Source organism: Pristiophorus japonicus, chromosome 1 (assembly GCF_044704955.1).
Source record: "Pristiophorus japonicus isolate sPriJap1 chromosome 1, sPriJap1.hap1, whole genome shotgun sequence".
NCBI classification, from domain to species: Eukaryota; Metazoa; Chordata; class Chondrichthyes; family Pristiophoridae; genus Pristiophorus; species Pristiophorus japonicus.
The window spans coordinates 19,052,097-19,068,818 of NC_091977.1; the positions used below are offsets into that span (position 1 = coordinate 19,052,097).

General features: G+C 53.0%; 1 protein-coding gene across 1 annotated transcript in view; it reads right to left on the reverse strand.

Moving 5' to 3' along the window:
* The window catches only part of LOC139276698 (probable ATP-dependent RNA helicase DDX60), a 159,552-nt gene that overhangs the window by 39,607 nt on the left and 103,223 nt on the right, over positions 1-16,722 (reverse strand). Inside the window, exons 27-30 of the mRNA XM_070894704.1 lie at positions 14,906-15,058; positions 5,210-5,314; positions 4,075-4,275; positions 1,404-1,508 (exon numbers count right to left, since the gene is read on the reverse strand). Coding sequence (XP_070750805.1) covers positions 1,404-1,508; positions 4,075-4,275; positions 5,210-5,314; positions 14,906-15,058 — 564 coding nt within the window. The remainder of the gene's footprint in view (positions 1-1,403; positions 1,509-4,074; positions 4,276-5,209; positions 5,315-14,905; positions 15,059-16,722) is intronic.

Genomic DNA, 16,722 nt, shown 5'->3' on the forward strand with positions numbered 1-16,722 from the left:
GCCAACACACCAGAACAGATATTTGTACCGAGGCGGTCCACCAGGGAAAGAAAGGCTCCCGACTGCCTCACCTTGTAAATAGTTTTCACTTTGACTTTAGGGGGGGGCAGTTGTGATGTTGTGTATCTGTAAAGCATGCACTCCCATGTTCCGCCACCAGGGGGCGCACCCCCTGAAGTCCCAAGGGATCCTAGCATCCCTTGGGAGCACTGTATATAAGCCGGTCCCTAAGGCCTGTTCCTCACCCTGGAATGTCTTAATAAAGACTGAGGTCACTGTTACTTTAACCTCCCTGTAGGCAGTCTCATCTGTGTTAGGAACATAATCGGAGGCAGTTCAGAGAAGGTTCACTCGGTTGATTCCAGAGATGAGGGGATTGACTTATGAGGAAAGGTTGAGTACGTTGTGCCTCTACTCATTGGAATTCATAAGAATGAGAGAAGATCTTATCGAAACGTATAAGATGAGTGGGCTTGACAAGGTGGATGCAGAGAGGATGTTTCCACTGATAAGGGAGACTAGAACTAGGGGGCATAATCTTAGAATAAGGGGCCGCCCATTTAAAACTGAGATGAGGAGAAATTTCTTCTCTCAGAGGGTTGTGAATCTGTGGAATTCGCTGCCTCAGAGAGCTGTGGAAGCTGGGATATTGAATAAATTTAAGACAGAAATAGACAGTTTCTTAAACGATAAGGGGATAAGAGGTTTTGGGGAGCGGGCAGGGAAGTGGACCTGAGTCCATGATCAGATCAGCCACGATCGTATTAAATGGCGGAGAAGGCTCGAGGGGCCGTATGGCCTACTCCTTTTCCTATTTCTTATGTTCTTATGTTATTTATCTAGCTTCTTCTTAAATGCATCTGTGGTATTTGCCTCAACTATACCCTCTGTTGGCAAGTTCCACACTCTCTGGGTGAAGAAATTTCTTCTGAATTCCCTATTGGAATTATTATCGACTATCTTATATCAGATTTTTTTTTACATAAACCTTAATTCTGTACTGCCACTGAATGGATTTGTAATGGGGTTGTGTGCTTATACACAGGGTGACTTCACAGGCATAAACAATGGTGTCACCACTGGGTGTGGACAGGTCCGACAATATGGCGATCACAGCGCTACCTACAGGTGTAACTGATAAATGCGGGTCAATGCTGACTTTTTAAAATGGATTCCCCATTGACCAGGCACGAGGGAGGAGCTTTCAATGGCCTGGGAATGCCTTCGAGCTGTTCCTGCTGCCGTAAACAGGCTTTCCGGCACACTTCCGGTGATGTAACGCCCAGGGGGAGCGGGAGCAGCTCCGAGGAAATTCCCGACCAATGTATTTTGTGCCGGAAGGTTTGCAAAGCCGTCGGAACTTTGATGAGACAATAGATTTTACAAAACAATGACATGCTCACCTCTCGAAGCAGAAACTGCAGAGAGAACAGGAAGTAGAATTTGACTATATCCTGTTTTTTGGGTTGATTGAAGGTCATCATGGAATATTGAAGGACTGATAGTGCCTGTGAAAGATTTATTTTTAAATAGTCAGGTAAACATCACATGAACGAAATAACCTTCATTTTACGCTATTGTTTCACCACTTTGATGGACGTTTCTCACTTGTCACCCCAGCCACCCCTGCTGCCAACTCTTCTCCTCCCCCCTCCTCACACCTACCCTCTTCTCTCACCGCCCCTCTCGTCCATCCCCCCCATCTCCTCTCCCTCCTCCCTCTCTGCCCTCCCACTTCTTCCTCTTTACTCACCCCCTTTTCCCCATAGAATGTCACGCACCCCCAGGCAGCCACCCTCAGCTGGCCTTTACTAATGTTGCTTTTGGAAAACGATTTGTATCAAAGGGCGGAAGGATAGAGAAAGACAGAGAGGCACCCAACATAATGGGAGGAAAAGCAATGCGTGAGGAGGACACACAAAATCTGCAAAAGGACATAGACAGGCTAGGTGATTGGGCAAAAATTTGGCAGATGGAGTATAATGGTGGAAAGTGTGAGGTCATGCACTTTGGCAGAAAAAAAATCAAAGAGCAAGTTATTATTTAAATGGAGAAATTGCAAAGTGCTGCAGTACAGCGGGACCTGAGGGTGCTTGTGCATGAAACATAAAAAGATAGTATGTCGGTATAGCAAGTGATCAGGAAGGCCAATGGAATCTTGGCATTTATTGCAAAGGGAAGCAGGGAAGTCTTGCTACAGTTATACAGTGTATTGGTGAAACCACACCTGGAATACCGCGTGCAGTTTTGGTTTCCATCTTTATGAAAGGATATACTTGCTTTGGAGGCAGTTCAGAGAAGGTTCACTTGGTTGATTCCAGAGATGAGGGGGTTGGCTTTTGGGGAAAGGTTGAGTAGGTTGGGCCTCAACTCATTGGAATTCAGAAGAATGAGAGGTGATCTTATCAAAACGTATAAGATTATGAGGGGGCTTGACAAGGTGGATGCAGAGAGGATGTTTCCGCTGATGGGGAAGACTAGGACTCGGGGGCATGATCTTAGAATAAGGGGCGCCATTTAAAACAGAAATGAGGAGAAATTTCTTCTCTCAGAGGGTTGTGAATCTGTGGAATTCGCTGCCTCAGAGAGCTATGGAAGCTGGGACATTGAATAAAATTAAGATAGAAATAGACTCTTAAATGACAAGGGAATAAGGGGTTATGGAGAGCAGGCAGGGAAGTGGACCTGAGTCCATGATCGGATCAGCCATGATCGTATTAAATGGCCAAGCAGGCTCGAGTGACCATATGGCCTTCTCCTGCTCCTATTTCTTATGTTCTTATAATCACCCTCCCTTCTCGTAAACTTGAGGTCACCCAAAACTCTGCTGCCCGTTTCCTAAATCGCACCAAGTCCCGTTCACCCACCACCCCTGTGCTCGCTGACCTACATTGGCTCCCATTTAAGCAATGCCTCGATTTTAACATTCTCATCCTTGCTTTATAAATCACTCCGTGGCCTCACCCCTCCCTATCTCTGCAATCTCCTCTAGCCCTAAAACCTTTGAGATAAGTGCCCTCCTCTAATTCTGGTCTCTTGAGCAACCCTGATTTTAATCGCCCCACCATTGGTGCGTGCCTTCTGTTGCCTAGGCCCCACCTCTGGAATTCCCTCCCTGAACTTCTTCACCTCTCTACCTCTCTTTCCTCCTTTAAGATGTTCCTGAAAACCAAGCTCTCTGCCCTAATATACACTTATGTGGGTCAATGTCAAACTTTGTTTGGTAATGCTCTTGTGAAGTGCCCTTGGGACATTTTACTACATTAAAAGCGCTATATAAATACAAGTTGTTGTTATTGAAGGAACAAAGGAACATTGGAACAGGAGTAGGTCATTCAGTCACTCGAGCCTGTTCCCCATTCAATGAGATTATGGCTGATCTGTATTTTAACTCCATTTACTCAACTTGGTTCCGTTACCATTATTACTCTTGCCAGACATAAATCTCTCAAATTTATTGTTCTAATAATATAGAAATTACTATGCACAGGCCTTTCATCCCATGAGTAATAGTCCTAATCCCATGTGGTTGCCATGTCCCTTTATCCCTCTTTCTCACAACCAATTACCTCAATAACAACTTGCATTTATATAGTGCCTTTAATGTAGTAAAACATCCCAAAGGTGCTTTACAGGAGCGTAATCAAACAAAATTTGACACCGAGCCAGATAAAGAGATATTAGGAAAAAGAGGTAGGCTTTAAGGAGTGACTTAAAGCAGGAGAGTGAGGTGGAGAGGTTTGAGGAGGGAATTCCAGAGCTCGGGGCCTTGGCTGCTGAAGGCACGGCCACCAATGGTGGAGCGATTATAATCAGGGATGCTCAAGAGGGAAGAATTGGAGGAGCGCAGATATCTTGGAGGGGTTGTGAGGCTGGAGGAGGTTACAGAGGTAGGGAGGGGCGAGGGATTTGAAAGCAAGGATGAGAATATTAAAATAGAGGCATTGCCGGACCGGGAGCCAATGTAGGTCAGCGAGCACAGGGGTGATGTGTGAACGTGACTTGGTGCGAGTACCGGTGAAGAGGTTTAAGACGAGGAATCTAGCAGAGAGAGAAAAGCACCGAGCGAATTACCTTAGCCTTGGCGTCGGCCTTGTCATCGGCTTTCGCTGCTAACAGCATGAGACGGAGCACAAAGGATATGGTCAGGGGGAACTGTCCCTTCAGCTGGGGTATGTTGGCTTTTATCAGTCGCTGCACTTTCGGCAAAGGCACGTCAAAGAAAATCACTTTCCCCAAATTATCCATACCCCGGCGTCCGGCTCTCCCCGACATCTGAAACGCAAGACAGCAGGGTGACCTTTGGGTCCGAGGTTGTGAGGCGAGGAGAGCAGGTTGATAGACTAAGGCGAGCGCAATGGTTGATACAGCCGTTTTCATGCGTAATTCTGTATGGGTAGATTCTGAGAGGCCATTACCCCTGGCTGGAGAGTCTACAACTAGGGGGCATAGTCTCAGGGGTCAGCCATTGAAATGAGGAGAAATTTCTTCACTCAGAGGGTGGTGAATCTTTGGAAGTCTCTACCCCAGAGGGCTGTGGATGGTCAGTCGTTGAGTATATTCAAGACTGAGATCGATAGAATTTTGGACTCGAAGGGAATCAAGGGATATGGTGGGAAAGTCGTGTTTTATTTTATTTATTCATTTACGGGATGTGGGCGTCACTGGCAAGGCCAGCATTTATTGCCCATGCATAATTTCCTCGAGAAGGTGGTGGTGAGCCGCCTTCTTGAATACAACTGAGTGTCTCGCTGGGCCAATTCAGAGGGCAGTTAAGATTCAACCACATTGCTGTGGGTCTGGAGTCACATAGAGGCCAGACCGGGTAAGGACGGCAGATTTCCTTCCGCAAAGGACATTAGTGAACCAGATGGGTTTTTACGACATTCCGGTAGTTTTATGGTCACCATTATTGACACAAGCTTTTTATTCCAGATTCATTTATTTAATCGAATTTAAATTCCCCAGCTGCCGTGGTGGGATTTGAACGTGCCTTTCTTGGACTATTCGAGCAGGCCTCTGGATTACTAGTCCAGGAACGTAACCACTATGCTACCATTCCTGCAATTTTATCGAGAGGCCCTGTATTTTCACGTTAGGCTCTGGCGAGGGCCCCATATTGGTCACAAGCATCCTGGGCACGGGTCCCTCAGGCTCACATTTTAACTCGGGCCAGCATTGTTACTTTACCACTATCCATTTCTACTACCTGTCTGTAATTGAGAGAATCCAGGTGCACAGAGTCATGGAGAAAAACAACAGTCTTGCATGGCATGTTGATCCCCAAGGCAAGTGTCGAAGTCGCACTGACCACCTTAACACAAAAAGAGAACGGTTTAGTCATACTGGCATTCACTGGACTCTAATCTGAAGCACCTCCCACTCACACCAGTGCATCCCCAAGCCTTCTGTTCAGGGATGGATGCTTTTGTCTATAATTTATTGGGCTCAATTTTCCCCAAAGCTGTTTTTTGGCACACTTGAAGAGTTATGCCCGTTTTTTTGAGGCCCCGTTTGATTTCTTCATTTTGGCACATGCCCGAGTCTGTCCTTTAGTTTTGGGGGTGAAACCTTGATCTACGCCAAAAAGATCGGGTTGCCACGGTAACGAGGGACACAAGCGGGCTGAAGCTAAAAGTGAAACATACACCCAGCTCGCAACCTGCACGAGCACCTTAAAATATATTGCAGTAACTTACCTCCATTAAATGATTAAAGTCCCTCCCCTGCCGATGCCGGTAACGATACCCGCACCTAGCCCAGGCCGACTGGCCTCCTCCCTCCCGATCCCCACACCTAGCACAGGCCGACTGGCCTCCTCCCTCCCGATCCCCACACCTAGCACAGGACGAGTGGCCTCCTCCCGATCCGCGAACCTAGCACAGGCCGAGTGGCCTCCTCCTGATCCCCGCACCTAGCACAGGCAGAGTGGCCTCCTCCCTCCCGATCCCCACACCTAGCCCAGGCAAAGTAGCCTCCTCCCTCCCGATCCCCACACCTAGCACAGGCAGAGTGGCCTCCTCCTGATCCCCGCACCTAGCCCAGGCAGAGTGGCCTCCTCCCTCCCGATCCCCACACCTAGCACAGGCCGACTGGCCTCCTCCTGATCCCCGCACCTAGCCCAGGCAGAGTGGCCTCCTCCCTCCCGATCCCCACACCTAGCACAGGCCGACTGGCCTCCTCCCTCCCGATCCCCACACCTTGCACAGGCCGACTGGCCTCCTCCCTCCCGATCCCCACACCTAGCACAGGCCGACTGGCCTCCTATCTCCCGATCCCCACACCTAGCACAGGCCGACTGGCCTCCTCCTGATCCCCGCACCTAGCCCAGGCAGAGTGGCCTCCTCCCTCCCGATCCCCACACCTAGCCCAGGCCGAGTGGCCTCCTCCCTCCCGATCCCCACACCTAGCCCAGACCGACTGGCCTCCTCCCTCCCGATCCCCACACCTAGCACAGGCCGACTGGCCTCCTCCCGGTCCCCACACCTAGCACAGGCAGAGTGGCCTCCTCCCTCCCGATCCCCACACCTAGCCCAGGCCGAGTGGCCTCCTACCTCCCGATCCCCACACCTAGCCCAGACCGACTGGCCTCCTCCCTCCCGATCCCCACACCTAGCACAGGCCGACTGGCCTCCTCCCGGTCCCCACACCTAGCACAGGCAGAGTGGCCTCCTCCCTCCCGATCCCCACACCTAGCCCAGACCAACTGGCCTCCTCCCTCCCGATCCCCACACCTAGCACAGGCCGACTGGCCTCCTCCTGATCCCCGCACCTAGCCCAGGCAGAGTGGCCTCCTCCCTCCCGATCCCCACACCTAGCCCAGACCAACTGGCCTCCTCCCTCCCGATCCCCGCACCTAGCACAGGCCGACTGGCCTCCTCCCTCCCGATCCCCACACCTAGCACAGGCCGACTGGCCTCCTCCCTCCCGATCCCCACACCTAGCACAGGCCGACTGGCCTCCTCCCTCCCAACCCCACACCTAGCCCAGGCAGAGTGGCCTCCTCCCTCCCGATCCCCGCACCTAGCACAGGCCGACTGGCCTCCTCCCTCCCGATCCCCACACCTAGCACAGGCCGACTGGCCTCCTCCCTCCCGATCCCCACACCTAGCCCAGGCCGAGTGGCTTCTTCCCGGTCCCCACACCTAGCCCAGACCGAGTGGCCTCCTCCCGGTCCCCAGACCGAGTGGCCTCCTCACGGTCCCCAGACCGAGTGGCCTCCTCCCGGTCCCCAGACCGAGTGGCATCCTCCCGGTCCCCAGACCTAGCCCAGACCGAGTGGCCTCCTCCCGGTCCCCAGACCGAGTGGCCTCCTCCCGATCCCCACACCTAGCCCAGACCGAGTGGCCTCCTCCCGGTCCCCAGACCTAGCCCAGACCGAGTGGCCTCCTCCCAGTCCCCAGACCTAGCCCAGACCAAGTGGCCTCCTCCCTCCCGATCCCCACACCTAGCCCAGACCGAGTGGCCTCCTCCCGGTCCCCAGACTGAGTGGCCTCCTCCCGGTCCCCAGACTGAGTGGCCTCCTCCCGATCCCCACACCTAGCCCAGACCGAGTGGCCTCCGACCCCCCGGTCCCCAGACCTAGCCCAGACCAAGTGGCCTCCTCCCTCCCGATCCCCACATCTAGCCCAGACCGAGTGGCCTCCTCCCGGTCCCCACACCTAGCCCAGACCGAGTGGCCTCCGACCTCCCGATCCCCACACCTAGCCCAGACCGAGTGGCCTCCGACCTCCCGGTCCCCAGACCTAGCCCAGACCAAGTGGCCTCCTCCCTCCCGATCCCCACACCTAGCCCAGACCGAGTGGCCTCCTCCCGGTCCCCACACCTAGCCCAGACCGAGTGGCCTCCGACCTCCCGATCCCCACACCTAGCCCAGACCAAGTGGCCTCCGACCTCCCGGTCCCCAGACCTAGCCCAGACCAAGTGGCCTCCTCCCTCCCGATCCCCACACCTAGCCCAGACCAAGTGGCCTCCTCCCTCCCGGTCCCCACACCTAGCCCAGACCAAGTGGCCTCCTCCCTCCCGGTCCCCACACCTAGCCCAGACCGAGTGGCCTCCTCCCTCCCGATCCCCACACCTAGCCCAGACCGAGTGGCCTCCTCCCGGTCCCCACACCTAGCCCAGACCAAGTGGCCTCCTCCCTCCCGATCCCCACACCTAGCCCAGGCCGAGTGGCCTCCTCCCTCCCGATCCCCACACCTAGCCCAGACCGAGTGGCCTCCGACCTCCCGGTCCCCACACCTAGCCCAGGCCGAGTGGCCTCCTCCCGGTCCCCACACCTAGCCCAGACCAAGTGGCCTCCGACCTCCCGGTTCCCACACCTAGCCCAGACCAAGTGGCCTCCGACCTCCCGGTCCCCAGACCTAGCCCAGACCGAGGGGCCTCCTCCCGGTCCCCACACCTAGCCCAGACCGAGTGGCCTCCTACCTCCCGGTCCCCACACCTAGCCCAGACCGAGTGGCCTCCTACCTCCCGGTCCCCACACCTAGCCCAGGCCTATGTTTCTATACCACAGAAAGTTGTTGAGGCCAATTCACTAAATATATACAAAAAGGAGTTAGATGAAGTCCTTACTACTAGGGGGAATCAAGGGGTATGGAGAGAAAGCAGGAATGGTGTACTGAAGTTGCATGTTCAGCCATGAACTCATTGAATGGCGGTGCAGGCTCGAAGAGCCGAATGGCCTATTCCTGCACCTATTTTCTATGTTTCTCTGTTTCTATACCCTCCCAGTCCCCGCACCTAGCTCAGGCCAAGTGGCCTCCTCCGTCCCGGTCCCAACAACTAGCCCAGGCCCAGTGGCCTCCTCCTTCCCGATCCCCACACCTAGCCCAGGCCAAGTGTCCTCCTCCCTCCCGATCCCCACACCTAGCCCAGGCCCCGTGGCCTCCTCCTTCCCAATCCCCACACCTAGCCCAGGCCCAGTGGCCTCCTCCTTCCCTATCCTCACACCTACCCCAGGCTGAGTGGCCTCCACCCGATCCCCACACCTACCCCAGGCTGAGTGGCCTCCGAGCGATCCCCACACCTAGCCCAGGCCGAGTGGCCTCCTCCATCCCGATTCCCACACCTAGCTCAGGCCAAATGGCCTCCTCCCTCCCGATCCCCACACCTAGCCCAGGCCAAGTGGCCTCGTGCCTCCCGATCCCCACACCTAGCCCATGCCGAGTGGCCTCCTCCCTCCCAATCCCCACACCTAGCCCAGGCTGAGTGGCCTCCTCCCTCCCGATCTCCACACCTAGCCCAGGCCGAGTGGCCTCCTCCCAAACCTCACACCTACCCCAGGCTGAGTGACCTCTTCCCGGTCCCTACACCTAGCCCAGGCCGAGTGGCCTCCTCCCTCCCGGTCCCCACACCTAGCCCAGACCGAGTGGCCTCCTCCCTCCCGATCCCCACACCTCGCCCAGTCTGAGTGGCCTCCTCCCGATCTCCACACCTAGCGCAGGCCAAGTGGCCTCCTCCCTCCCAATCCTCACACCTACCCCAGGCCAAGTGGCCTCCTCCCTCCCAATCCTCACACCTACCTTAGGCTGAGTGGCCTCCTCCCGGTCCCTACACCTAGCCCAGGCCGAGTGGCCTCCTCCCTCCTGATCCCCACACCTAGCCCAGGCTGAGTGGCCTCCTCCCTCCCAATCCTCACACCTACCCTAGGCTGAGTGGCCTCCTCCCAATCCCCACACCTAGGCCAGGCCGAGTGGCCTCCTCCCTCCCGATTCCTACACCTAGCCCAGACCAAGTGGCCTCCTCCCTCCCGGTCCCACACCTAGGTCAGGCCGAGTGGCCTCCTCCCGGTCCTGATCCCCACACCTAGGCCAGGCCGAGTGGCCTCCTCCCTCCTGGTCCCACACCTAGGCCAGGCCGAGTGGCCTCCTCCCGGTCCTGATCCCCACACCTAGGCCAGGCCGAGTGGCCTCCTCCCTCCCGGTCCCACACCTAGGCCAGGCCGAGTGGCCTCCTCCCTCCCGATTCCCACACCTAGCCCAGACCAAGTGGCCTCCTCCCTCCCGGTCCCACACCTAGCCCAGGCCGAGTGGCCTCCTCCCTCCAAATCCTCACACCTACCCCAGGCTGAGTGGCCTCCTCCCTCCCGATCCCCACACCTAGCCCAGGCTGAGTGGCCTCTTCCCGATCTCCACATCTAGCCCAGGCCGAGTGGCCTCCTCCCTCCCAATCCTCACACCCATCCCAGGCTGAGTGGCCTCCTCCCGGTCCCTACACCTAGCCCAGGCCGAGTCGCCTCCTCCCTCCCGATCCCCACACCTAGCCCAGACCGACTGGCCTCCTCCCTCCCAATCCTCACACCTACCCTAGGCTGAGTGGCCTCCTCCCTCCCGATCCCCACACCTAGCCCAGGCCGAGTGGCCTCCTCCCTCCCAATCCTCACACCTACCCTAGGCTGAGTGGCCTCCTCCCAATCCCCACACCTAGGCCAGGCCGAGTGACCTCCTCCCTCCCGATCCCCACAACTAGCCCAGACCGAGTGGCCTCCTCCCTCCCGATCCCCACAACTAGCCCAGACCAAGTGGCCTCCTCCCTCCAGATTCCCACACCGAGCCCAGACCAAGTGGCCTCCTCCCTCCCGGTCCCACACCTAGGCCAGGCCGAGTGGCCTCCTCCCTCCCGATCCCCACACCTAGCCCAGACCGACTGGCCTCCTCCCTCCCAATCCTCACACCTACCCTAGGCTGAGTGGCCTCCTCCCTCCCGATCCCCACACCTAGCCCAGGCCGAGTGGCCTCCTCCCTCCCAATCCTCACACCTACCCTAGGCTGAGTGGCCTCCTCCCAATCCCCACACCTAGGCCAGGCCGAGTGACCTCCTCCCTCCCGATCCCCACAACTAGCCCAGACCGAGTGGCCTCCTCCATCCCGATCCCCACAACTAGCCCAGACCAAGTGGCCTCCTCCCTCCCGATCCCCACAACGAGCCCTGACCAAGTGGCCTCCTCCCTCCAGATTCCCACACCGAGCCCAGACCAAGTGGCCTCCTCCCTCCCGGTCCCACACCTAGGCCAGGCCGAGTGGCCTCCTCCCGGTCCCGATCCCCGCACCTAACTATACCCGAAAGGCTTCCCCCCAACCATCCCCCCGCCCTCTTACCTCTCCTACTGCAGCTGTCCGGGCATCTGCTGCACGAACGTGCGCCGATTTCCTTAACTCACCAGAAGGTTTTCCTGCAGAAGCCACATACGCTGGCCTAAGAAGTGGAGTAACTCTCAGCTGGCCAAACTTCCCTAAATGGCCAGAAATGGCGCGGGTGGCAGGTTATGCCCCCTTTGGCTGAAAAAAAAAACTGATCTTTGCCACCAAAGTGGATAACCTCACATTTATCCACATTATACTGCATCTGCCATGCATTTGCCCAACACCGAATCTTTCCAAGTCACCCTGCAGCCTCTTAGCATCCTCCTCACAGCTCACACCGCCACCCAGTTTAGTGTCATCTGCAAACTTGGAGATATTACACTCAATTCCTTCATCCAAATCATTGATGTATACTGTAAAGAACTGGGGTCCCAGCACTGAGCCCTGCGGCACCCCACTAGTCACTGCCTCCCATTCCGAAAAGGACCCGTTTATCCCGACTCTCTGCTTCCTGTCCACCAACCAATTCTCTATCCACGCCAGTACATTACCTCCAATACCATGTGCTTTGATTTTGCCCAACGATCTCTTATGTGGGACCTTGTCAAAGGCTTTTTGAAAGTCCAAATACACAACATCCACTGGTTCTCCCTTGTCCACTCTACGAGTTACATCCTTAAAAAATTCCAGAAGATTGGTCAAGCATGATTTCCCTTTCATAAATCCATGCTGACTTGGACTGATCCGGTCACTGCTTTCCAAATGCGCTGCTATTTCATCCTTAATAATTGATTCCAACATTTTTCCCACTACTGATGTCAGGCTAACCGATCTATAATTACCCGTTTTCTCTCTCCCTCCTTTTTTAAAAAGTGGTGTTACATTAGCTACCCTCCAGTCCATAGGAACTGATCCAGAGTCGATAGACTTTTGGAAAATGATCACCAATGCATCCACTATTTCTAGGGCCACTTCCTTAAGTACTCTGGGATGCGGATAATCAGGCCGCGGGGATTTATAGGCCTTCAATCCCATCAATTTCCCCAACACAATTTCCCGCCTAATTCGGATATCCTTCAATTCCTCCTTCTCACTAGACCCTCGATCCCCTAGTACTTCCGGAAGGTTATTTGTGTCTTCCTTCGTGAAGACAGAACCAATGTATTTGTTCAATTGGTCTGCCATTTCTTTGTTCCCCATTATAAATTCACCTGAGTCCGACTACAAGGGATCTACGTTTGTCTTCACTAATCTTTTTCTCTTCACATATCTATAGAAGCTTTTGCTGTCAGTTTTTATGTTCCCGGCAAGCTTCCTCTCGTACTCTATTTTCCCCCTCTGAATTAAACCCTTTGTCCTCCTCTGCTGAATTCTAAATTTCTCCCAGTCCTCTGGTTTGCTGCTTTTTCTGGGCAATTTATAGCCTCTTCCTTGGATCCAACACTATCCTTAATTTCCCTTGTTAGCCACGGTTGAGCCACCTTCCCTGTTTTATTTTTACTCCAGACAGGGATGTACAATTGCTGAAGTTCATCCATGTGATCTTTAAATGTTTGCCATTGCTTATCCACCGTCAACCCTTTAAGTATCATTTGCCAGTCTATTCTAGCCAATTCACACCTCATGCCGTCGAAGTTAGCTTTCCTTAAGTTCAGGACCCGAGTCTCTGAATTAACTGTGTCACTCTCCATCTTAATAAAGAATTCTAACATATTATGGTCACTCTTCCCCAAGGGGCCTCACAAAACAAGATTGCTAATTAGTCCTTTCTCACTGTACATCACCCAGTCTAGGATGGCCAACTCTCTAATTGGTTCCTCGACATATTGGTCAAGAAAACCATCCCTAATACACTCCAGGAAATCCTCTTCCACCGCATTGCTACCAGTTAGGTTAGCCCAATCTATATGTAAATTAAAGTCCCGTGATAACTGCTGTAACTTTATTGCACACATTCCTTATTTTTTGTTTGTTGCTGTCCGCAACCTCACTACTACTGTTTGGTGGTCTGTACACAACTCCCACTCGCGTTTTCTGCACTTTGGTATTCCGCAGCTCCACCCATACCGATTTAAATTCATCCAAGCTAACATCCTTCCTTATTATTGCATTAATTTCCACTTTAACCAGCAACGCCACCCCACCTCCTTTTCCTTTCTGTCTATCCTTCCTAAATGTTGAATACCCCTGGATGTTGAGTTCTCAGCCTTGGTCACCCTGGAGCCATGTCTCCGTGATGCCAACTACATCATATCCATTAACTGCTATCTGTGCAGTTAATTCGTCCACCTTGTTCCGAATACTCCTCGCATTGAGGCATAGAGCCTTCAGGCTTGTCTTTTTAACACACTTTGCCCCTTTAGAATTTTGCTGTAATGTGGCCCTTTTTGTTTTTTGCCTTGGGTTTCTCTGCCCTCCACTTTTATTGTTCTCCTTTCTATCTTTTGCCTCTGTCTCCCTTTTATTTCCCTCTGCCTCCCTGCATAGGTTCCTATCCCCCTGCCATATTAGTTTAACTCCTCCCCAACAGCACTAGCAAACACACCCCCTAGGACATTGGTTCCAGTCCTGCCCAGGTGCAGACCGTCCGGTTTGTACTGGTCCCACCTCCCCCAGAACCGGTTCCGATGTCTCAGGAATTTGAATCCCTCCCTTCGGCACCACTCCACAATGCACGTATTCATCTGAGCTATCCTGCGATTCCTACTCTGACTATCACGTGTCACTGGTAGCAATCCTGAGATTACTACTTTTGTGGTCCTACTTTTTAATTTAGCTCCTAGCTCCCTAAATTCGTCTCGTAGGACCTCATCACGTTTTTTACCGATATCGTTGATACCTATATGCACCACGACAACTGGCTGTTCACCCTCCCTTTTCAGATCGAGAGAAACTGTTCCCATTGGCAGAAGGGGGGAGAACCAGAGGACACAGATTTAAGGTGATTGGCAGAAGAACCAAAGGCGACATGAGGAAAAACTTGTTTACGCAGCAAGTGGTTAGGATCTGGAATGCACTGCCTGAAAGGGTGGTGGAGGGTGATTCAATTGTGGCTTTCAATGGGGAATTGGATAAGTACCTGAAGGAAAATAAATTGCAGGGCTACGGGGAAAGGATGGGGGATGGGACTAGCTGAAGTGCTCTTGCAGAGAGCTGACATGGACTCGAGGAGCCGAATGGCCTCCTTCTGTGCTGTCTTTGAAATGAGTCTTTGAACAATCAGTCAGGCAAGGAGGTAAGATGATATGAAGATACAATCATTGCAGGAAGGCAGAGACCATTTGGTCCTTCACGCCTGTCCCATACATCATGATGGCTGCAGCATTGTGACTGGGCACTGCTTCCCCCACAACTCCTCCCCCTCCCCGCAGCCATGTAAATTTCTGGGAGAGGCAAAATCCAGAGACAAAAACCCAGGGACAATTTCAGGGGGAAAATACTCTGTAAAATTCCTCTCCTTCCCCCTCAGACGATGGAAAACAATCCAGGAGGTCACATGGACCAAGTATCTGTAAAAACACTCAACTTCTATACGATGTGATCTCGGCCCCAGTCAGGAACCGGTCCAGCTCCCTCTTGAAGGCAGCTAGAGAGTCAGCACCAACTGCACCAGCCGGCTACACATTTCAGAGGCTCGTAACTCTCTGGGTAAAGAGGAGCAGCCCAACATTCAGTCCATTCCTGCTCTTACACAGTTTGAACTCATGTCCCCCAGTCCTTCCCCAATCTGTGAAACCGCAATAATCTGTCCAGTCCTTTAAAAAAACATTGTGTTAAAACCCAACCCGCCTCAAGCACGGCACCGTTGAACAGTTACTGACCTTGACAAACCCGCACCTGAATAACATCTCCACAGCTTGTCTAATCTTGTTGTTCATGGAACCATGATGGCAGCCAATGCCTCGAAGCAGCATTTCGCGGTAGTAGCCAGAACGGTGTGATCTGCGCATGCGGAAGAAGATCTTGTCCAGGAACTACGAGAGCAGAAAGTGGAATCGACTGAGCAATCTGATTGGACGGAGTTCCTTAATTCGCCATTTGTTCTCCCATCAACTCATTCACTGTCCCACTGTTCAGCTACTGCAGTTAATTGGGAAACTTGTACTTCTTGAACAGGATGGGAATGGTCGGATGAGTGGTTATATTACTGGACTAGTAATCCAGAAGCCTGCACTAATAAACGGGGACGTAATTTCAAATCTCACCATGGCAATCGGGGAATTTAAATTTGGTTAATTAAGTAAATTTGAAATAAAAACCAAGTATCAGTAATAAAATTACTGAATTGGTTCCCGGTTTGTTGTAAAATCCCAACTGGTTCACTAATGGCCTTCAGGGAAGGAAATCTGCCGTCCTTACCCGGTCTGGGCCTACATGTGACTCCAGACCCACAGCCCTCTGAAATGGCCGCTAGCAAGCTACTTTAAAATAAACTGCTACGATGGACTGCAGCAGTTCAAGAAGGTGACTCACCACCTCCTCGTGGGCAATAAATGCTGGTCTTGCCAGCCACGCCCATACCCCATGAATGAGTAAAATAAACTCACAATAGATACATTATGATTGCCGTACACATACACTAACTTAGGAAAATATCAAAATACATGGGTTATATGTACATTTACACAAACAACATACATATGTACAGGTACACACCAACAAGCACGTACGCTCACAGAGATACACACACCTACATGAACTCACATACACACTCACACATATACAGTCACACATATACACACATATGCAGGGTACGGGATCCCCATTGCCCCTATGTTCCTGGCAGATTGATTTTTTTAAAATATTCATGCTCGAGATATGTCGCTGGTATGGCTGCCGTTTACGCCCCGTCCCTAGTTGCCCTTGAGAAGATGGTGGTGGTGAGCCGCCTTCTTCAACCTTGCTGTCGTGCATCCTGTGCAGTGGAGGAAGAGCATCCGGGAGGGCACTGAGCACCTCGAGTCTCATCGCCGAGAGCATGCAGAAAACAAGCGCAGGCAGCGGAAGGAGCGTGTGGCAAACCAGACTCCCAACCCACCCTTTCCTCCAACCACCGTCTGCCCCACCTGTGACAGAGACTGTGATTCCCGTTTTGGATTGTTCAGTCACCTGAGAACTCACTTTTAGAGTGGAAGCAAGTCTTCTTCGATTTCGAGGGACTGCCTGTGATGATGTAGATGGTACACACTGCAGCCACGGTGCGCTGGTGTTGGGGGAGTGAATGTTTAAGGTGGTGGATGGGGGGCCAATCAAGTGAACTGCTTTGTCCTGGATGGTGTTGAGCATCTTGAGTATTGTTGGAGCTGCACTCATCCAGGCAAGTGGAGAGTATTCCATCACACTCCTGACTTGTGCCTTGTAGATGGTGGAAAGGCTTTGGGGAGTCAGGAGGTGAGACACTCGCCGCAGAATACTCAGCCTCTGACCTGCTCTTGTTGCCGCAGCATTTATGTGGCTGGTCCAGTTAAATTACTGGTCAATGGTGACCCCCAGGATGTTGATGATGGGGGATTCAACGATGGTAATGCCGTTGAATGTCAAGGGGAGGTGGTTAGACTCTCGCTGGTTTGAGATAGTCATTGCCTGGCACTTGTGTGGCACGAATGTTACTTGCCACTTATCAGTTTAAGCCTGAATG